This window comes from Urocitellus parryii, chromosome 1, assembly GCF_045843805.1.
Source record: "Urocitellus parryii isolate mUroPar1 chromosome 1, mUroPar1.hap1, whole genome shotgun sequence".
Lineage (NCBI taxonomy): Eukaryota > Metazoa > Chordata > Mammalia > Rodentia > Sciuridae > Urocitellus > Urocitellus parryii.
The window spans coordinates 194,332,806-194,356,873 of NC_135531.1; the positions used below are offsets into that span (position 1 = coordinate 194,332,806).

General features: G+C 36.6%; 1 protein-coding gene across 4 annotated transcripts in view; it reads left to right on the top strand.

Annotated features, from left to right (window-relative positions):
- Hnmt (histamine N-methyltransferase) overlaps positions 1-20,007 on the top strand; it is a 176,252-nt gene extending 156,245 nt beyond the window's left edge. For all 4 annotated transcript variants that reach the window (XM_026388796.2, XM_077798354.1, XM_077798349.1 and 1 more), the window contains 4 exons: positions 6,458-6,565; positions 7,618-7,748; positions 10,217-10,310; positions 18,130-20,007. In XM_026388796.2, coding sequence (XP_026244581.2) covers positions 6,458-6,565; positions 7,618-7,748; positions 10,217-10,310; positions 18,130-18,485 — 689 coding nt within the window. In that variant the 3' untranslated portion in view covers positions 18,486-20,007. The remainder of the gene's footprint in view (positions 1-6,457; positions 6,566-7,617; positions 7,749-10,216; positions 10,311-18,129) is intronic.
- The last annotated feature ends 4,061 nt before the right edge of the window (positions 20,008-24,068 follow it).

Below are 24,068 nucleotides of genomic sequence, written 5' to 3' on the forward strand. Positions count from 1 at the left end.
CTGAGACTGGCCTTGAACTTGCAATTCTCTTGCCTCCCTTGTCACTGGGATTACAGGTGTGTGCTACTGGCTTAATGACATTTCTTAAGAAGGCTTTAGCTAATCCAAACAACTGTTGGTGTTTATGTATCTTTTTTGGGGGGGCGGGGGTACTAGAGATTGAACTCAGGTCCACTGGATCACTGAACCACATCCTCAACCCTATTTTGTATTTTACTTAGAGAAAGGGTCTCACTGAGTTGCTTAACACCTTGCTTTTTCTGAGGCTGGCTTTGTACTCAGTATCCTCTTGCCTCAGCCTCCCAACTGCTGGGATTACAGGTGTGTGCCACCGTACCCGAATATGTATCTTAAGATTGTGATGTCAAAATAAGTAGCTTACAGTTGTCATAGTTAGGACCAAATAGTGCCTAATGAGAGCTCATATGTGAAAGGAGACTAACTATATACTGAGCATATATCGTCACACTTCCCTTAGAACAGACTCCTGGCTTCTCCATGTCTTTCGTGTATTCCTGAAGATGCTGAGAATTTCTGGATTAATTTATGGATTTGGGCCTAGTTTGGTTTCTTCCATCTCTTTGACACATGAGTTTGGCTTGTGTGCTCACTAAAAGCATTTATAATAAGGGTACTTAATACCAAACATAGGAACACATTTATAACATTTTGGCACAGAGGGATTCAGCTGAACAAGAACAAATGTTCTCCCTTCCTTCCTTCCCACCTTACCTCCCTCCCTCCCTCCCTTCCTTCCTATTTAACTTTCTTTCTTTCTCTTTTACTCCTGGATCATGGTACCATACGGTTTGATAACCCCTGGTATGCTTTTCATTGATTGATGATTAAACCAGCTCAGCTGTTATATGAACCTTGATTTTTTTTTTTTTAAAGAGAGAGTGAGAGAGGAGAGAGAGAGAGAGAGAGAGAGAGAGAGAGAGAGAGAGAGAGAGAATTTTTAATATTTATTTTTTAGTTCTTGGCAGACACAACATCTTTGTTTGTATGTGGTGCTGAGGATCGAACCCGGGCCGCACGCATGCCAGGCGAGTGCGCTACCGCTGAGCCACATCTCCAGCCCAGAACCTTGATTCTTTTTAACAAACTTACTGGAGTCAAGCCTTTGTTAGTGAATTAAATGAGTGAACAAAAGCAATACTTTAGATCAAGAAAGACAAGTATGTTTTATCTGTGTTTCCTGGAAGCAGCCTCAGTGGGAAAACCCACCAGAACAGTCAGTCATATATGGCAGAGTTCAAGACCTATGAATGTTAGCTCGATGATGTAAGGGAGCAAGGAATAGTATTCCAGGTAGAGGAAAAGCATGGGCAAAAGAAGAAAATATGGAAGAACATGGTCTATGGGGATGGGCTGGGAGAATGCAAGTGACAGAGGGTTCCTGAAGACAAAAGTTTCAAAACATGAAATTGTGAGATGAGAATAAGGAAGCTGGCAAGCTGACTTATGTTTAGTCAAGATGCTTGACCCTAACCCAATTGATCAAATTTTAAGCAGGTAAGTGATGTGCTCATTTAGCATAGAGTTTTAAATGGTTGTCATGGTGATAGCTTTGCAGGAGACAAGACCCCTGAGAGAGGTAGGCTGACCTTTTAAGATATTATTACAGTATTATTAGAGTTGGAATATTTGGGCTTAAATAAGAGCATTGCTATTAGTAACCCAAAAGGGAAAGCAAAGAATTCTTTATTAGGAAAACTACCTGATGGCCACGGAAGGAAGACAAAGAAAGAATGAAGCTTATGTGACCAAACAGCATAGGTGAAACTTTCAAGAAAATATCTATAACTAAATACTAAATTATTAGTCAAGAACTAATACAATAGAAAGTCTCAACTATCTTTCTGACTTACTTTATTGTGGAGGAAGTTCATATATATCTACGTTTGTTTTAAAAACTATTTTTGGAGAAATTTTGAATTCACAGTGTTCTAATCAGCTTTTTCACTGCTGTGACTGAAAGGCACAACCAGGACAACTGTAGGGGAGGAAAAGTTTATCCAAGACTCATGGTTTCAGAGGTCTCAGTCCATAGGCAGCTGACTCAGTTCCTCCGGGCTAAAGGTGAGGCAGAACAATATGGCAGAGGAAGGTAGTTCATTCGATGATCAGGAAGCACAGAGAGAGAGAGAGAGAGAGAGAGAGAGAGAGAGAGAGAGAGAGAGAGAGAGAGAGAGAGATTGATTGATTCCACTCTCCAGTTACAAAATATATACCCCTAAGGTACACCCCATGGGATCCACCTCCTCTAATCATACCCTACCCACCTGCAGTTACCACTCAGTTAATCCTACTAGGAGAATAATTCACTGATTGGGTAAAGCTCTCATAACCCAATCATTTCTCCTTTAAACCTTGAATTGTCTCACACTTGAGTTTTTGGGGGATGCCTCACATCCAAACCATAACACATAGCAAAATTGGGAGGATGGTACAAAGATTACCCTGATTTCCCTCCCTACATGTATAGCCTCCCTGTTATCAATATTCCCTAACAAATCTGTATCTTTATTAAAATTCATCAACTTTAATCATAATATCCTAAATTCATCTTTATATTCAGTTTCACTTTTGATGTTGCTGTGGTTTGAGTGTCTGCATTCCTGCCAAACTCATGTTGAAACTGAATTCCCAATGCAGCAGCATTAAGAGATAAGGCCTTTAGGAGGTTATCAGGCCTGAGGGCTCCATCTTTGAGAATGGGATTAGTGAACTTATCAAAGTGTCATCAGCTAGCCTTATATTACATGAGGATACCTAAATGATGCCATCTCTGAAGAAATATCCAACCTAAAATCCTTTTGATAGAGCTGCTGCAGAGAGTAGGTGAGAGGAATTAAAATTATCATAAATTTTAAAAATATGTGTGTCTTATTCAATTGCTCATTTGTTGTATTATACTGGTCAGTTTATGACATAGTTCCTTTTAAAAATTTTGTTTACAAAATAAAATGTGAAGAAGAATGTTTTGTTGAAAGGAAAAAATTTGAGTCTACAAAACAAAATTAGATGGGTCACCAGGACAACAGGCATAGACTGGAGCTATCTTTTGCAAGCAGGCAGTATGATTGGTCACAGTGTAAGTCAGCTTTCCATTGCGGTAACAGGATACCTGAGATACACAATTTAGAAGGGGAATATGTTTATTTTGGTTCATGGTTTCAGTCCGTGTTCACTTGGATTAGTTGCGTTTAGGCCGGTGGCAAGGCTACATTGTGGCAGAAGCAGGTGACAGAGGAAAGCTTCTCACTTCATGATAGCCAGGAAGCAGAAAAGAGGTCTGGATTTCAATATACCCATAAAGGCATACGCCCAGTGACCTATTCCCTCCAACTAGACTCCACCCCAAAGCTTCCACCACCTCTTTTTTTAAATATTTTTTTTTAGTTGTAGATGGACATAATATCTTTATTTATTTTTATGTGATGCTGAGGATCAAACACAGTACTTCATGCATGCAGGGCAAGTGCTGTACGACTGAGCTACAACCCCAGCCCTTGACCACCTCTTAACAGTGCCATCAGTTGAGGACTAAGACTTCAACAACATGACCTTTGGGAAGATATGTAAGATCTAAACCATAGTAGTCACCCTACCTGTAAAGTCAGGAATAAGTTCCATGTGCTTACTCCTGAAGAAACAGCTTCATTACCTCCTCTTGTTATTTGTTCATTTTTGCTAGGGATATAACACACATGGTTTTGGACTCTAGCGGTTGCTACCTCTTGGTTTGCTTATCTCAGTTGCTGTTCTAGCATTGCATCTTCTTTTAGTGTCCATGGAGGAGGGACTGCTGGCTCTGAACCTGTCTGAGGATGTGCTGGATGTGATCTGCCATTCCAGCAGATCTGAAAAGTCTGGATCCATCTTTGGAGGAGGAGATCTTATCAAGTCCCAGGGGGAGAAATGATGACATTTCAGTGATTTCTTTTAAAATGTTGACTTTGAAATCTTCATAACTGATTAATGAAAAGTTGAAGATAGTGGATTGGATGACGGAAGCAGGAACAGGATTTTCATGTTTCAGTCCTTTGGGGCAAGCTGGGACATATTTCCATTTAGCCTATAGCTTTTTTAAAAAAAAAAAATCAACCATTTGACTTATTTTTTCTCCTTCAAAAACAGTTGCTGTAGAGAAGAATAGAATACTTTTTGTGTACTTTTAGTATTCAATATGTTCCTGTCTCTTAGCATGAAATAGAAGACCAAACGCTACAGATTTTAACAGATGTGCTTAAAATGTTAGATATATCAGTATCCTCTGAGTGAAGTTGACAAAATTATGCTATGTGCATGTATGAATATATCACAATGAATTTCGATTTTATATTTAACTATAATGCTCCTATTAAAAAGTAAATACATAAATATAAGGAAGACCAATAAAGTAGAGGAAAAGAACAGGGGTAGGGAAGAGGGGAGGAAACGAGGATTGTGAATAAACTATGTTATATGCATTTATGAATATGTCAAAATGAACCCCACTATTATATATAAGTACAATGCACTAAATAATAAATATATTATTAAAAATATTCAAATCACTTTATCTGATTTAAATAATTTGTAGTTTGCAATCAGGAGCACATGAGAGGTTCTAAGTAAAGCATCTAGTACAATGTTTGGCAAAGAAGTGGCCAATAAATTGTAGCTATATTGTTAGGTAAGGAATAAGAAATTTTATGTAGTAGTCCCAGCTTTGGAGAAAAATAAGTTTTTCATCCCCCACTTCAGCTTCTTTCTCACTACCCTGCCTTCCTGTACACATGCACCATCTCTGGAACCCAAATCCATTGGCATTTTTTTGGACTACCATTATGACATTGACTATCCTGTTTTCCTAGCCTAGCATCTTCTGTTCCTGGTTTATCTTTCTCATTTACTTTATTCCCGATCTCCCAGTCTTATGATCTGTTTTTCTGCCTGCAATGTCTAACCTTGAAAAGGTTCTGTTAATGTCATTTATGCCAAAACGTTAAAGTCTAACATAATTTTCATATGCTAATCTTGCCAAGAGGTATTTCCATTTTAATGAAGGTCAACATCATAACCTAATCGAATAAAAGTGCAAAACTTAATTTGGAGGCATTAGTAATAGGGAGAGAAGGAATGGTTTTAAAGACAGGGACTCAATGGCAACAATAAAAATAATTAATAGCTAACATTTATTCAGTGCCAACTCTATTTTGCACTGTATTCTATCTGCATTAACACATTTAACCCTCACGGCTAATAAATTATGTGTTCTTATTTTTTATATTTTTCTGATGAGGAAAATGAAGCTAAGAGAGGTAAAGCAAATTGACAAGATCACATACACCCAGTACATGGAGAACACCTGTTTGAAATGCAAGTCCATCTGCCTTACCACCTTCTCCTATGCCATCACTTATAGACCGAGTTTCCATCAGGATGGGAATCCACCTGCTCTTGCATTTGTTATAGCCTAGTGCAGTTGCTGGCACAGGGTAAACCGTCAATTAGTAGTTGATGAATGAAATAATGGAAAAATATGCATTCTGTCCAAAATCTCCTCTCCACTTACCTCTTGGATTTCCTCTTGCTTAGAAGCCCGCCTCACCCAGTATTCTAAGTATTCATAGGTACTCTTCTACTTCCTGACTTTGTGCCTCTGTCATCCTATGTGCTCTGCCTACAATCCTTCACTTCCCATAAGTCTCAGGGCCACCTCCCTCACTTGGAGAGAGAGAGAGAGAGAGAGAGAGAGAGAGAGAGAGAGAGAGAGAGAGAGAGAGAGCGAGCTAGAGAGTGGTCTCTTTTCAAGAAGCTCTGCTTATTTTAACTTCTCCTATATCCTTTCCCTCATGATTTCCTCTCCTCATCCCACCCTAGCCCAATACAGTCAGGATTGTTGCCATATCTGTCTCTTCCACTAGGCAATGATAATTTAGAAGGCAGATGTCTGACATATTTTGTATCCTTTATTAGTACCTAACATATGTTTTTATATTTTTTTAATCTTTTTTTTTCATTCTTCTAGCCTAGACAAGTTTATTCATTCTAAGCTATTTTTCCTTATCTTAATGTCTCAGATTATGGTCAGTTGATAAAATCTTAAAATTATATCTAATGGTGTTTTTTTTCCAGACTTGGTAAAACAAGAATAGGGATTGTCATCTTCTGTAATCAATGACATCTTTGATTTAATAAAATGCAGTGATGGATATTAAATAAAGATTATATGTGTGAATGAATGAATGGATGAATGACATTCATGTTCCCCCTAAAATTACATTATGAGTCTTACTGAAAACCTAGCTTTTCTGCCTTACAGGTATTGTGGCAGTGGAACAGTTTTGCATTATTTTTTCTGCTAGTCTTTTCTTGTAAAAGTAAGGCAGATAATAAATCAGCTCAAATTGTTCTTAATCACTTCTTTTTGTAATGGTGTAATCTGTTCTGTATATTTATCTTCTAGGTGAAATTGATCTTCAAATTCTCTCCAAAGTTCAGGTTCAATACCCAGGAGTGCATATCAACAATGAAGTTGTTGAACCGAGTACAGAACAAATCACCAAATACAAAGGTACCTGTAGCCTTTGGTGCTATATGCCAAATCTTATCCACAAAGGCTTATCATCTCATATTTTTTGCCTTGAATGATTAATAATACAGTGACTGTGGTATACTCTTTGTAAGCTTCTTTGGAGAAGAACCTAATTAATTCTTAAAGGCATGACTGAACGCCTCAGCCTGTGAACAGTGAATAATTAGACTCTTATTGACTCTCCATCCATTACCATGTCGTCATCAACTATTAGTTTTAATTTTTATTCTTAGGGTCAGAGTCATTCATTGATTCAGAATATGACAGAATTCCTGCCCTTAAATAGCTTATCTTTAATGGATTACAACAAGAATTGGCTTTTTTTTTTTTTTTTCTGAAAAGGGCCAAGTAGTAAATGTTTAAGACTCAGAAGGCCACTGGTCTCTGTCACAGCTAATTGACTTTGATGTTTTGGCACAAAGCTCGCCATAGACAGTATTTAAACTGAATATCAGTGTGTTTCAATAAAGCTTCATTTATAAATGCTGACATTTGAATTTCATATTCACAAATTATGAAATATTGTCCTTTTGATTTTTCTAATCATTTAATAATAATAAAATAATAATAATGTAATAGCATGAAACATGAATGACAGAGACAGTAAGTCAGGAAATAGAACAATATATGTTTTTAGTTTATAGTTCATGCAAAATAGGTGGTAGACCAGATATAGTCCTGGGCCTTGGTTTCCTGCTCCTGATTTACACAGTCATTTTACCTGTTTCATATCAACTTTACATTAATAAAATTTACTAGTTGATTCCCCATTAATACTAAGATAATGTAACCTATATCTAACCAGGTTCTCATAATTATTTCTTATTGACTCTTCCTTTTACCTCTAATTTTATTTAATCCTGGGAAAAAATCAGAATGAGCTCCAAGGTTTCCCAGAGCTGCATAAAAAAGAAAAATGTGTTTTATATCTGTTATGTATATAACATTGATTGCATTAAAATTCTAAATGGAAATTGGTTCCACATTTGCAATTAAAATTGATGGTGTGCCACCTCTTCTCTGTATTTTAGAGCTTGTAGCCAAGACATCAAACCTCGAGAACATAAAGTTTGCTTGGCATAAGGAGACATCATCTGAATATCAAAATAGAATAATGGAGAAAAAAGAGCTTCAAAAGTGGGACTTTATTCATATGATTCAGGTAAGAAATATTTATTATAATAATACTATCAGAAGGGAGATTTTTTAGAAATATTCATCAAGCATGTGTAAAATTTTAATGTTTTTTTAAATGAAAATTTTGTGATTTCTCATTCTACAAGGGAGAATTATCTGTTCAAATACAAGTATTGATAAAATTCTCCTTAACATCCCATAAGGCCAATTTTCTTTATTCTATAGTCATCACTATATCTATCTATCTACCTATATCTATCTATCTATCTATATCTATCTATCTATCTATCTACCTATCTATCTATCTATCTATCTATCTATCTATCTATCTATCTATCTATCTATCTAGATATAGTTTTCTGCAGTGAGAAACCCACACAGATTCATATACAGTAGAACGAATACATAGTAGAGTGAATATATGTCTTGGCTAGTTTTCCAATGACCCAAATGGTCTGGAATGTACATTTTTTCTAAATCCTTTTTTGCTTTAGCCTTTAATAAACAGCCTGTATACTGTGTATAAAGCAAAAGGGGCAAGTTTTATGATTCCTCAGGTCAATAAAGTCTTACTGATATCAGCCAGTCATTCAGCAGGACTTTATTTCTATGTCTAGCACCAAGAGCCTAATGAGTGATAACTCTTGAATAGAGGACCAGATGAATAGATGAATAGATGAATTTCCAGCCTTCAAGGATATTTCTGCATTGCATGAGCAATGTCTAGGCTTTGGGAGTTGGCTACTACCAGCAGATGTGCATATTTCAGATCTACCACTTGGTGAATAACAAAACACTTTTTCTGTTCTATAGACCACAATTATAGTTAGACCAAAGAAATAAACTCATGAAGAAACCAAAAGAAAAAACGACCCCAAGGTTGACATATTTAGGCAATCCTACACCTCTGTTCCCTTGGTTGATAAAAGCTTTTCTGCATGAGGGGGCACTTAATGTTGTTAAGCAAGCCTTGGGTGTTTGTCTATTATACTTGCTTTCCCCTCTGCTCACATAACTATTTCATAACTCCCTTCTTTCCTTATTCTCCTGCAACCTCCCCCTACCATTCATCCCCAGCTGATGACCTCACTTCTTATTGTGAGGAAACCATATAAATTATCAGATGAAAACTCATCTCTCACCCTCTTAACTTGCAAACACAGTTGCATTTGTAACCATCATCTCCTTCTATCTTGTTGCAGAAGCCTCCTCTTGTCAAAAGCCAGTTCTTCCATTAATGCTCTGATTCCCATTATTTTCCTTGTTCTAAAATACTGTGGCTTTAGGCATCAGCTTCTTTGTCGTCCCCCGCCCCCTCAGACTTCCATGTTTGTCCTTTCTTCCTCACAGCATCTCTCTTTCCTTTATCTACTCGACATTTTCTGAGCTCTATCTCTTCACTGCTACTTCAGTCCTGACACTCTCTCGATATTCACAGTCAGCCCACAGGTCTCCCTGGGTCTTAGATAACAATTCAGGATGTCTGCTATGGCCCTGTCTCTTTTTCATCCAGGTCATGTCATAGGTATTTAGCCATCTTGTGGATCAGCCCTGTTGGTGCCTGCCTGCGCTCCCTGTGGTGGGTAATGTGGAGTGACCTGGCACTCAACACGGCTGCTGAGGCAGCATGGGCCACAGGCAGCTTCATTCTATTTCATTCATTCACGTGAGAGAGTCTACAGCTTAAGTTGTTTTGCCTTTGTGCAATGAATTCTGTTATGAACACACTATATGGAATATTGAATTCTTGTCTGAGAGAGAGGAAGGTGAGATATAAGAAGTATCTGTGGGGTGGTTAACCGCTTGGGCATGAAAATCATTAGGGAAATTTTCCCACTCCCAGTGAATAATATCCCACTCTGTATGTTGGAAGTTCTGCCCTTACTAAAAGAGGGTGGGCTGACCCCTAACACTCTATGACCAAGCATGTAGCTTCCTGCGTTTTTCAGGTCAATGTCCTAGACATCAGAACTTGTCACATTTTTCTGTGATTTTCTTTTTCTTTTTCTTTTTTTTTTTTTTAAAAAAGCATCTGTGAGCACATGGAGAAGCTAGAACAAAGGACTTAATTTTAAAGCAACGTTCCATGAAATGGGGTCTGATTTTATGGTGCCAGCACCATTTTCTCCCAGAAGACTGCAGTTCACAAAATATAGAATAGGCAGAGGATCGATGTCCCCATGTGGAATGGAATCAAAGTGTCTCCAGCTATAAATGTCTGTGTTATAGAAGCCAGAAGTAAAATTTAAACCTATTTGGCTTTAATTGAACAAATGCCATAGTTTTCCATTTTCCCAAATATTTTCCTATGCTGTTGTCCTATCTCTCCATATAACATTTTTAATCTTTAAATGTCTTAAGAGTTTTATTGGATAAAAATTCACTGAACTTGAAAATCAAACCTTCTAGTCCAAGCAACAAAGACTCCAACAGAGAGCAATGTCTCATTTCTCTCTTTTTTTCTTTTTCCATTTCTCTTTCCCTCCTATTTAGATGCTGTATTATGTAGAAGATATTCCAGCTACTCTGAAATTCTTCCATAGTCTCTTAGCTAACAATGCTAAGATTCTCATTATTCTTGTATCAGGTAAGTTATTTTCGTTCAGCCTGAATTTTAAAATGGCAATAGTGCATGTATGTATGGATTCATGTGTTTGAGGAGATCAAGTATATTTTGTCATTGTTATAAAATTCTTGCCTTAGTTTCTGACTCCAATTAATTATTTTTTATACTATTAAGAAAGTCTTTTGCTACATTCTTAGTTTAGGGGGTGTAAAGGAATTAAATATCTATTTACTTCTTTTTCTTGGGTAAAAGTCTTTGTCTTCTTTTATGAATTCTTCATACAACAGAGGAAAGTCAAGTGATAGGAATTTAAAAAAAATATTTTATTAGTTATGGATGGACTTTTATTTATTTGTTTACATGTGGTGCTGATAATTGAACCCAGTGCCTCAACATGTGAGGCAAGCACTCTACCACTGAGCCACAACCCCAGCCCCAAGTGATAGGAATTTTTAAGTGAGCCTAAGAGTAGTGAATATTTATACTTACTTTGTGTCACTTGAGTATCCCTTTGCTTCTGGATATTAATTAATAACTAAAGGTTAAAATATTTAACATGTTATCATATTTGATTAATTCCCATTTGTAAACCATTAACAACACTGCTCATTGTAGCTTATCAAACACCTATTAAAAAAATGGCCCACATGGTTTGTTTTGGGATGATGTATTTGCCAGAGAAGCTTTTGATCCCCTCATGTGGCTTCCAGAGATACAGAGTGCCATGTAGAGAACATAAGTAAATGTTCTTAGAAAATGAAACGTCAACATTATTGAGGTCATTTATTCATTAGAATAATCCTTCCATGCAGTCTTTGTGGATTGCCCACCTAGTGATAAATGTCTTGATTCAAAATGCACAAAGTCCCTATCATCCTCAGCCACATAGCCAACTCCATACTCAATCCTTATGTCATAAAATTAACTTGTTCTTAAATATAATGAATAGTTTTCAAGATTGCAAAACTAGTTGCTGCTTATAATCCAGGGCTTGAACTTTTATGAGAGTTTGGCAGTGAGACCTCCTGTGCACAACCTGCTCCCCATGAGAACATTTTGATATACTTTTTTTTTTTTTTTTTACCTCTAGTTAGTTAAAAGTATGAATTTATGTGGGAAAAGTCTGACTTTCCATTTAAAAGAGATTATGTAAACAGGATCCTTTCTACTAGTTTCTCTCTAAATTAGGACACTGGGCTAAAGTACTTTGCACTGCATTTAGGAACATAAAAGTAAAGTTAGTTCTTGACATTGTCAAAAGTCTGTTGTTGATGATCTGCATCAGTGGACCAGAAGAATTCTTGCATACATAAATAGCAATTCATCCATAAATAATATGGTTTGATTTTAAAATATATTTCATAGCAATAGCAAGTTCACTCTCATATTTGTATTTGGTTTATTCTAAAATATTTTTAGGAATTAAATATTAGAGTATCAGAGTATATGAGTATATATTTATTAATTTTAAAAAGCCAGATTTAGAAAGTGTCGTGAGTTTTCTATGCAACTGAGAACTGACCAAGTAACCTCATAGACACAGTGTTCTGCTGGCCATGTTATGAATGCGTTACTAGAAGCCATGGTTTATTGGCATCAAGAAATGTGAATAACAGGGCTGGGGATGTAGCTCAGTGTTAAAGTGTTTGCCTAGCATGCACAAAGTCCTGAGTTTGATCCCTAGCACGAGAGAGAGAGAGAGAGAGAGAGAGAGAGAGAGAGAGAGAGAAATGAAGACACACATAAGAATGATACATGGGGCAAGAAAACTAAGGCACTTGCCACTTATGTAAACTTGGTCTCTGAGCCTTAGCTAATTCAAGGTCTGTTTCTGGATAATCATACCTACATTGTATCTATCCATATATGTGATTCATATGTGCTATATAAATATGTACTCAGGGATAAAAAAAAATCAAGAGGGAGTAAGTAAAGACTCAAAAACAAGTTAGCTCTTTTTGAAAACTATTCATTGAATGATTGGTTGGTTGGATGATTGTGGTGTTTGGGATTAAACCCAGGACCTCAGACATGCCTGAAAAGAATTTTGAGGAAAAAGTTAATCAAGGTAGTTTGGATGGTGGAAATAAATGTTTTTTTTTTTTACTTTCTCAATATGCAGTTCACAGGTTCTTTTTATACTGCTTATAGTATAGGAGACAGCTGTCCTAAAGAGAAAAATATTGCAAACTGCCGTCATTCCTAAACATAAGAGTGTAATAAATAAGAGAAGTCAGATTATGGCACTGGGACTGATTTCCTCTTTCCTTTCCCATGGTCACTTCTTAGAAGAGGGCTTAACTGCCATGGAAGAAATACTACATCCATATCTTCTTAAAAGACGAACCACTGAAGAAAAGAGAAAATAGATTTAGATCTTTTATTTGAATTCTTCACTTCTCTCTCTCCTAATGCTAAAATGACTCATATTTTTCTATTATCAGAAGTGTTAAATAAATTAAAGATGTTAAAATTAAAGAAATAAACACACTTCCAAGATAATTTTCTTTAAAGTTCAAGAAAACACCCCATCTGAAAAAGGAATATGTTGAATATATTAATCCACTGAGTTTAAGTGGAATGCCTCCAGGTTCCCTAATCCTATAGGTTCGTACTTAACTCTTATAATTACTAAGTAAATGACTGAAGCTTTCATCCTAAGTAATGTGCATAGTCTGTCCTCCCTCCTCATCATTCCTATACTCCTGAGGATTCCTGGGCTCAGGCTTACATGCTCCTGATGGTTGCCAGCCTCTGTTTTTCAAAATTTCTGCTCGTAGTTCACCACTTGATTCTTTCTCTCTAGACCTTGCACGAGCTGCACCCACCCTTTCTCATCTTGTTCCACCATATACAGGCATGGACATAGTCTTACCTCCTACATTCTCCAAAGCATTATTCTTTGAGACCTGAGGGTAGGCAGAGCAGAGGACAGAATTCAGCATTAAGGTCTCACAGCCAGTTTCTTTCTGGTCTTTCTCTTGCGAACTCAGGGCCCACCTCCCTTGGACCTACTCTCATAACTTCTTTTGACCTCCCTATATTCTTTTAGTTCAATGCTATGATGCCAGCTCCTCACTTCCCTAGTCTAATCCTTTTGTTATATGGCATAGTTTAAGTCCCTTTTGCTTTACCTCTATCACCAAGACAAACCCTTGCACCCACCAACCTGCCTTACAACAACACATTTTCTGAGACAAGTTCTATTGCCCTCTCATTGTCTGGAAGTAACTATAGTTTCCTTTTAAAAAATAGCAATATTTACTTGGTTGTATCCAATATAAATATGGTTCATTGTTTTTAAAAATAGATCAAGCTTAGTTCCCAACATTGGAAACAAATTTAGCCACAAAAATTTTTCTAACCAGTAAACCAGTAAATTTTTCTATCAGTAAACATGCACTGGAATAATCCACATTGCTACTAGTCATTTCATGATGAAGCCTCAAATCCATCTCTGCTAGTCTACTCTATGAATGAAAGACATGTTTAAGAACTCTTAGAAGACTTAGGTGCTCCATCTGTGTCCCTCCTACTCCTCCTATAGGAAGAATTGCCCTAGCCTGTCTTGCCAACCGAACTAATTCTTCAAACTTCATTCTCTATCAACTTGTCAGATTAAAACATTTAATCTGGTTGGAAGTGTAGTGTAGAGTACATATTTAGCATGTGCAAAGCCCTGCATTTAATTAAACCAATAAATAAATAAAATAATTTAAAAGAAACAAATAGCTCATAAACTTGAATACTGGAATACCTAATCTGAAATGGTTCACACTGCTCTCCATTTTTAACAAGATCTTGTGATCACCTTCTATATGGAATTTGCTTCAACAAACAACAAAGATGTTTCAGGATGCATTTCATTTGTTTTAGCATAATATTTTCATCCATATCTGCTCTGTAATGAAGAAAGTGGAGTACTTATTGTAGGTAGACTCAGAACAGCTTAGAATTTATTTACTAAATTAAATTCCTAAGAGCACTCATCTAGCCAAGATCTCATCTAGGTAGATCAATGATGTTTCTGGAGAATCATCTTGCTCTAAAGGATCATCTTAAGTAAGCCATGTAGCCTGAGTTCTTATATGCCCAGCAGTCAGATATTAACCTATTCCCAGTTGAATGGATTCTTTAATTGAATCTACCAAATTACCATTATTTGAGCATTATATGGACACTTATGATTGAAATTTATTAGATGTTAAGGTAATGAAATATGTAGTCATTTGATCATCTCGTTTGGCTAAGATGCAGTACGGGATCATCAGTGTTCAATATATACCTCAGTTCCATGTTTGCTGTATAGCATAGTTACTTGTGGATTTGGTTTGTTCAGTTTTTTGAGCTTGTACTATCAGTCAATTGTAGGCTTTGAAAGGTACCGAGATAACCATCATATTTCTTTTTTTTTAAGAGAGAGAGAAAAATTTTTTCAATATTTATTTTTTAGTTTTCAATGGACACAACTTCTTTATTTTCTTTTTATGTGGTGCTGAGGATTGAACCCAGCGCCCCGCGCATGCCAGGAGGGCACGCTACCATTTGAGCCACATCCCCAGCCCCAAACCATCATATTTCTTCTCCTTCTTTTGAGTGAGTGGAGTACTGGGGATTGAACCCAGGGACACTTAACCACTGAGCCACATTTCCAGCTTTTTTTTTTAAATTTCTTTTTGTATTTTATTTAGAGACAGGGTCTTACTGAGTCTCTTAGAGCCTTGCTAAATTGCTGAGTTCCTCCTGCCTCAGATTCCTAAGCTACTGGGATTACAGGTATGAACACCACACCTGGCTTTCCTCTACCTTTGAAAGACTCCTAATCTAAAGAAGTATTCAGATCTGTAAACACTTTAAGCAATGTGCTATTACATATAGGGAGTTCAGGAGCGTTTCTTGAGAGCAGGGTCTTTGCCTCTTAATTTATTGCCAGATCTTTATTAAACCTTTGCCTGCAGAAGATACTCAAAATGTGTTTGATCTGAACTGAATAGTGGTTTATTTCTACCTTGTGATATAAGAACTATAATTAGCTCTGAATGTCCATCCCCCCAAAAAAGGACATTTCCTTTTAAACTGCCTATAGGTATGTGGTGGCACATACCTGTAATCTCAGCAACTCAGGAGGCTGAGGAAAAGGGATCACAAATTCCAAGCCAGACTCAGCAACTTAGCAAGTCCATTAGCAACTTTGAGACCCTGTCTCAAAATAAAAAAAATAAAAAGGACTGGGTATATGCAGCATGGTGGCAAAAAGCTCCTGGGTTAAGTCACTGTTACCAAAAAATAAAATATAAATAACATAAAATATACTATTTGCAGGTGGGTTTTAAAATAAACAGAAATAAAAGGTTAAATCATACACATGCACAGAGCACACACACACACACACACACACACACACACACACACACACAGAGAGAGAGAGAGAGAGAGAGAGAGAGAGAGAGAGAGAGAGAGAAATGCCCAGATAAAAACAATAAAGGGTAAACATGTAAAACTAATTGGGAAAAGAAAGAAATTGAAATCAGAATTAAATGACTGCATTTATGGATTAGTTTATTAGAATGCATGTTGCTTGAGGGGAAAGACACTTTTCTCTGTTCCTAAGCACTCGTTATACAACTAACCCAGCTCAGTAAATATGCACTTAGTGATAACTAGCAGCGATTCCTGATTATGAAGATGAAAGATTTGATTTGGGGGTGAAAAATAGAAGAAAGAAGAACTAAAGATTTGGATTTTGTTTTAAATGAGGAGTATACCCAACTAAAATGATGCTGGTGGCATAGTTCTGCAGATAATGTAGTCAGGTCTCAGTTGAGAGAGCTGCCAAATTGAAGACAGCCTATCTAGTCAAGGGAGATGACATAGAAGGATTTCTCCAAGTTTTCTGTCTTCTCCGAAGGAAGCAGGCAAATCGTGGTGTGTTATTTTAAGACACAGGGAAAAAATAATCTGGTTTATATCATGTTGAAAGCAAAAGTAACACCATATGTTGTGCCCACTGAGAGCCGTTATGATAATGCATCAGTCAGAGAGTGTATAATTGCTAAGCTCAGAAGTGGCACTGAGTCACAGCACTGACACCAGCAAATTTTCTGCAATTGGTGTTTGATTCTTTTCTCTCCACCAGGTTTAATAATAATAATAATAATAATAATAATAATAATAATGACAGCAGGGCTTCTCTTTTGAGAAGACAGTCTACTATCTTTGGCATGAAGTATTTAAAAATACATTTTCATAATCTTTTTTAAATTCAACTACAATTTAATTTTTTTCTGCCTCATCCAGTCTTACCTCTTTAGAGCAAATCCTGCAAGTATCTTTCCATCTTCTGAAACATTAGTAGAATATCAAGTACCTAGAGTATTTATTATTTCCAATTTCCTGTTTTGGATAATCTCTTAGGTTGAATTAACTCTAGGAACATTAACTTAAACCACATGATATATCTCTTAGCTTCTATGCTGGGTTAAATTTTCAATTAATACAACAGATATTGCTAAACTGCCTTCTAAAGTTGGGGTGCAAAATTTGTAGCAAGCCTAGTTAATGGCAGTCCACGGCAGTGTCTTATAAATGGTGTATGGACATGAGGCTACCCTTTGGTTTGAGTAAATTATCGTTTATTTACTGTGCTCTTTCCTTCCACTTCATTTTTTTTTAAAAAACTCTTGGAGCCTCTCTTCTGATTTTCAGACTAACACAAACAACTACCTTCTTTATATCACCTCCTGAATATCCAGTAGGTATCTCAACTTCATAGTTCCCAAACCACATGGCTGTTGATACATTTAAATCTGTTCTTTCCACATTCTTCCAAACTCAAATTAATAGCAATTCTGCTTTTCCCCTTGTTTAGGCAAAAATCCCTGGAGTTTCCACTGATTCTTTTCATTTGTTCATACCCTAAATCCAAGCTGCTGCCAAATACCATTGGATTTAGGAGCATAAGATAAAAAAAATGCCCGACCACTTGTTTTTAGTAGTTCACTGTTCTGCTTCTTCTCTTATGTGCTTGGAGTCAATTCTCATCTGTATGGCCAGAGTGCCTTATTAAAATGAAAATTAGTCTCTTAATATTGTGTTTTCCAATATGGGAGCCATATTTGGCTATTGAAGTTGAAATTAAAATTGATTAAAATGAAATGAAACCTAAAATTCTATAATTCAGTTCCTCAGTAACAACTAATCACATTTTAAGTGCTGCATAACTACAGGTGGTAAGTGACTACCATAGTGGACAACACAGATAGAACATTTCCATCAGACCATAAACTTCTAATTTGTTTCTACAGTGGTTTCCAATATGTCCTCATGTGATCTGGCACTTCATCTAGAATACCTGCCACTCATCTAACCTCATCTCTTTCTTCTCTATTCCTTGGTTACTCAACTCCAATTGAGTGAATTCCTGTTTGGTTCTTAAACAGGTCAAGCATGTGTCTGCTTTACATCCTTTTCGGTTGCTTTTTTCTCTACCTGGAGTAATCTTCCCTCTGATGTCTACATGGCTTGCTATTAGGTCTTTGCTCAAATGTCACCTTATTAAAAAGACTCTCTGTGACCACCCTAGATAAAATGACACTTCTTCAAATTCATTAGCCTCCTCATCCCTTACTCTGATTAGCTTTTCACTTAGCACTTATCCTCATCAGACATGTCTACTTATTTATTTAACCCTCTCCTTCATCTGTGTTCCTTAAATTGACTTCCACAAAGTATGAGAATTTTATTTTGTTCACTGCTCTTTCCAAACATCTAGTGTACTGGTTGGCAGGAGGTAAATGAAAGAAAGAATAAGTGAACATGTGAATTTTATTCTGTTACCCAGGGATCAGTGGCTGGGACAAGCTGTGGAAAAAGTATGGATCCCGCCTACCCCGAGATGACCTCTGCCAGTATGTCACATCTTCTCACCTTACTCAGATGCTGGACAACCTGGGGATCAAGTATGAGTGTTATGACCTTCTGTCCACCATGGACATTACTGACTGTTTTATTGATGGTAATGAAAATGGAGACCTGCTGTGGGATTTTTTGACAGAAACCTGCAACTTTAACACAACAGCACCACCAGATCTCAAAGCAGAAATTATGAAAGATCTCCAGGAGCCTGAATTTAGTGTTAAGAAAGAGGGGAAGGTCCTTTTTAATAATAGTTTGAGTTTCATTGTGGTCGAGGCGTAACTATCAATCATGGCAGCATATTCAAAAGTTACATTTTGAACAATTATTGATCATTCATTTTTATACTAAAATTACCAGTGCATCTCAGAGTATAGGTAAGAGCATTGCGTATCTGTAATCTCGAAAATTCCAAAACACTCTTGGACTTCAATGCAGAATCCTATGGAATACTCTGGTTTTATCTATCCATGAGAGGCCACATGCAGACTGACTAAGCATCACATAGCTGGGAACAGGAGACAACTGAGATTCACAGGCCTATTGATAATATGATTCTTTCCATTTATTTATTGTAATGGAATTTTCTAGCATATTAAGTAAATATATACTATGGATTTTTTAAATGCTGGTGAAATCAATACTAATTGATAATTTAATCCCCAAGAAAGCAGATTTTTCTCCTCCTGTGAAGAAGTATTTGTCTTTTGTACATTATATTGTCATTCTGATCTTACTTTTTATTGATTTTTTTATTAAGAGTAGGCATTTTTAGAACATTACAAAATTAGCTCCTTGTCATATGCTATCCTTTCTTCCCATTTTGTTTTCTCTTGTAATTTTATCTATGATTTAGTTATGTTTTGCTTGTCTTTTTGATGTGTTGTAACTTTTGTATTTTATTCAGCCTGATTTAGGGTTTTCCTTTTTTTTTTTCTTTTCTATTTTCTGGCTGACACACTTTAAAATATTAACATATTTTATCATAATTTTATAGTTTCACTTTTTAAAAAATAAAACAGTAATATGCTTGAAATTTATATGTTAAAGATTAAGATTGGGAATAAGCTATTTCTCCTAAAATAATAGCCACGTAAACAAAATTTATGGAAAAACAAACAATAAAACTCTCAACTTGAAATGCACTGTGATAATTTAGATATGAGGTGTCTCCCAAAAGCTCATGTGTGAGAAAATTTAGAGGTGGAATGATTGGGTTATGAGAGTATTAATCTAATCAGTGCATTAGTTCTCCATTTGAATGGATTAGCTGGGTGGTAACTGTAGGTAGGCAGGGTATGGCTGGAGGAGTCAGAATACTGGAGTTGTGCTAGTGGGGTTTATGCTTTGTCCCTTGTGAGGAGAGCCCTCTCTCCTTTCTTATTGCCATGTCCTGAGCTGCTTTCTTCCACCACACCCTCCTGCCCTGATGTTCTGCCTCACCTCAAGCCCAGAGCTATGGAGTCAGCCACCCATGGACTGAAACCTCTGAAACTGTGAGCTCCCCAATAAACTTTTCCTTCTCTACATTGTTCTTGTAAGGTCTCTGTGTCACAGCAGCAAAAAAGCTGACAAAAACCCATACCTTGTACCATTTACAAACTTTGTATAAAACCTTGAATTTATTTTGATATTTTTTAATCCTTTATATTGCTTTAATACCTCTTCTTAAGGCCAAAATCATCTTGGACCATAGATTTCAGGGGATTTTAAAAAATTTATTTGATGGTCCCTATTTTATTTTTAATAATAAGCCCTTGTCATTCTTATAAAAGCAATGCATCTTTTTAGGTAAATAATGAAGTAAAAATAATGGATTAATAATATTTAAAGTAAGTAAATACTTAATACTCCCTGCCAAAAGAGAATAAATTCTCATTCTGTCAGTGAAAAAACCTCTAGCTCAAGATGGTATTCAGTCTTTCCTGTTTGAGTATTTTCTCTCAGCACTGCAGTAGAGTCACTTTAAAAAGACTGGATACCCCTCCCTAATCCCCTAGCTCATTCCTAGGGAGTATGCAGGTACAGAGCCTATTTAAACTAACAAGTTACCAAGCTTTGTCGTTCATAATAAGTAAAACTGACTTGTATTGATCTCTTTTCTTGAACAACTTCATCAATGTTTTTTTGAATTATAAATTCCAACAAATAAAACGACAGTTATCTAGTCAGATTTCTGAATATGAACATTGAACCATTAATCATCTTGATATGTACTACTGACAAAGGAAATCGGGGAGGCACATGTGAGTGATGGATATGAGGCCAGGATGACCTTGAAAAGCTTCACCAGAAGAATAGAAATCAAGACTCTATACAGCAAATGATGGACTTCTGTACAATGCACATGTGCAAGAAGAAATAAAAACTAGAGCCAACAGAACCTATATGCTATTAAAAGTAGAAAATAATAGAAGTGCAATATAGATTAGCATTTATAAATATGACTATTTTTTCATCCCTATAAGGCCTTTCCTAAGAAACACAGGATAAATACTTACCTGCTTCAGTTTAATGGAGTGGGAATACGTAGTCTTCTTTAATAGAAAAATGCCCACAAGGACATACTACTTAGTGACTGAAAGCTCTCCAGGTTCAAGGGATGGAACTATTGGCTTCTTTCCGGCACTACATGATGTTACAAAGGTTTTGGGTCAGTCACATGGTGACTTTTTAAGTTTTTTTCTGTGATTCTGAAAGAAGCCTCATAAGCATGAACTTAGAATGTTTTATATACCATGTGTATCTCTGTGTTTGCTATGGTGCCTTCATATGGTATGTCCTAAGACAAAGGTAGGTGTGGTGGCACATATCTGTAATCCTAGCAACTTGAGAGGCTGAGACAGGAGGCTTGCAAGTTCAAGGCCAGCCTCAGCAACTTAGCAAGGCCCTACCAACTTAGCAAAACCCTGACTTGAAAAAACAACAAAAAAAAGTTTAAAAAAGGGCTGTGGGGTGCAGCTAGTGGTAAAGCACCTCTGGGTTCAAGCAGCAGTACCAAAAGGAAAAACAAAAGGAAAAGGTGATGGATAAATTCTTCCCTTTTCAAGCATCTATCCTACACCTTATCTGTTGATATTATTATTGTAAGCATAGCTCAAAGAACTCAAACAAGGGTCTGGGGTAAAGCTTCGTGGTAGAGCGCTTGCATGGTATGTTATGATGTCCCAGGTTCAATCTCCAAGACAGCAAAAGAAAAAAGAGGGAAAAAGAAACACACTCAACATGAATATGTGTTGCCCATGCATTTCTGTGTACTTTAACTCATTTTGGACTATTTCTCACACAATTTTTTTTAAATTTGTCATTAAACAGTATGGCTAATATCCAGAAAGAAAGTATAATGTGGGACCAATCAGTATTTTAGGGTCTTCATATTTGCTTGCTATAAAAATTGGTGACTTTCTTAATTGACAATTCTGCCATTCTGGGCCTCCAAATTAAGTAATATCCAGTGCACATCCATAAAAAGAGAGGCAAAATTGGAGAGTACTAGATCTTAGGTCTGTGAAACTGACAGAACCAAATGTATATTTAATGTATTTTAAATGTGTATTTAATAAGCATAGTTTGTACATAATAATCTTGTCATTTTGAAAACATATTTATATGTGTTTACCTCATGGGAATGTTTATTTCTAGGAAAATATTGACTTCCTATCAAGTGCTTGTGGACTGAATGGATAAAAATGGTCTTGTTAGATGAAGCTACAGAACCAGACGTCCTTGGGTTCAAATCCTGGTTGTGTTAATCACTCTCCAAACGACCCCAGGCAACCTATTTTCTCTGTTTTCACATTTCTTCATACACAAAATGAAGAGAATCATAGTACCTACCTCAGAGGATAGCTGTGAGGATTCCCAAGGTTAAGCTATATAGAAAATATTAACTATCAGTATTATTAGTTTCACATAGAAATTTAATATAAAATGCAGAACAAATAAGAAACTAATATTAAGAAAAGTTGTAAGAGAATGGGGAGTTGGTACATGGAAGAGGCAACCTGGTTTCCAACCTTGTGATTCTTAGTCAAAGGCATATGGCCTCTCTCTCTTTCTGCCAGAGCAAAGCTGGCACTCTCAGAACCATCAGGGCTGGGCCATTCAAGGTCCTCCTTAAGGGATCCGCCTCCCTTTAGCCCTAGTGCTCTATGTGCCTGCGCTCTGCCACATGAAGTGGCCCCATCTCATCCCTGTCTAATCAGACCAAGGAATGGGCAACTGGCCATGGATGACAACTCACAGGTCAACCAGAAATTGGTAGAGTCTTCTCTTTTGAAAAATATGAAATGAATACATTAAATTCTCCTCTTAGAAATTTGGAATCGCAAGTCAGGAACAGCTGCACATTCATTCACTCATTCACTAAATGTACATTCTCCAATATTAGTTGAGTACCTCTTAGATGTGAGTCATTATGTTAAGCAAGAGATATAGTTGTTAAAAATAATAAAAAGTTTCTGACATCATTGACTTGATATATAATGAGTGAAAAAGATAAAAATAAATGTATGTCAGAAAGAGACAGGCAATGTTCATAAAATAAAAGTGAATAAAGGAAAAGGAATACTAGAGTGGATAGCACTAAGTGGAGTGTCTACGGAAGGTCTCATTAAAAAGGGACATCTGGGGGGGGGGAATGGAAGGACAGCCGAATAAAGTAGACATTATTATTGCTGTGACTGCATGACCAATGTAATTCTGCAACCTGTACACTCAGAAAAATGAGAAATTATATCCCATCTGATTCAAATGTATATGTCAAGGTCATTGTACTGTCATGTGTAACTAATTAAAACAAATTTAAAAAAGGGACATCTGAAGAGTGATTTAAATGCAGCAGTAAGGGAACAAGTCCTGTGAAGTGTTAGGACAAAGTATCTGAAGAAGGAAGTACAAATGTGAAGGCCCTCATATGGGAATGAGCCTGATGTGTCTGAAGAGCAGTAGTGACATTTGTGACTTCCTATAGTAGCTGAGCTCTAAAGTCATCAGACAGATTCAGCCCAGATTGGCCACTGTGGGCCCTTGCAGGAAGACCCAGTTAGGAAGCCACAGTTTGAACAAGAATGGACCAGTCTTGTGTAAAGAATGAGAGATGCCAGGAGTATAAGATGGCATGACTTTTGAAGGGCAGATGAACTTTGGTTGTTTCAAGAATGCTCCTCACCATTCTACTTCCTATCTATGTCTCTCCTGAAAACAGACAACCTTTTCCTGGCAGGATCTATGTGGGTGTCTACCTTGTGCCCTTCAAATGCCCTAGTTAGAGCAAATATAAGATTTTATGAGATTTTTACTCAATGAATTAGGAAGATCAGTTGTTAATTATCCTACTTTTCAGGTGAGGAAATTTGAGATACAAGCTAAATAACAGCCTAGCTCTCAAAGCAGGTTGGTTAACAGGAAGAAAGCTAGTCTCTAGGCTTTCTGACTCCCCACTGTGCATTAGGATATTGGGCAAATTAACTTTATGATCTTCTTTCATCTTAGAGGTAGAGTAAGACTTCATAGAAATAAATCACCTTTGCCTCTAAATGTCCATTTGTAAACTGAAAGGGTCTGGTTACAGAAGGGACAAAGCAGCAATTGGAGGATCAGAGTAGTATGAAGAAAAATCATCTCCTTGAATGGTGAAATGGCACTCTTTCTGAACACCACACTTTACTAATAAGTTTGTGTTAAGCCAGCAGCAAATACCTGGGTTCTCCCATCCATTCACTTTGATTTGCATTTCCCTGTATTTCTCTGACTCTATTTCTACCTGTTCCCAGGCATCACCAATTTCATGTTTAAATTATCTGTCACACATATTCTAGCTCCTCTATGATTCATACACTGTGTAATACACATCCATAGTACACG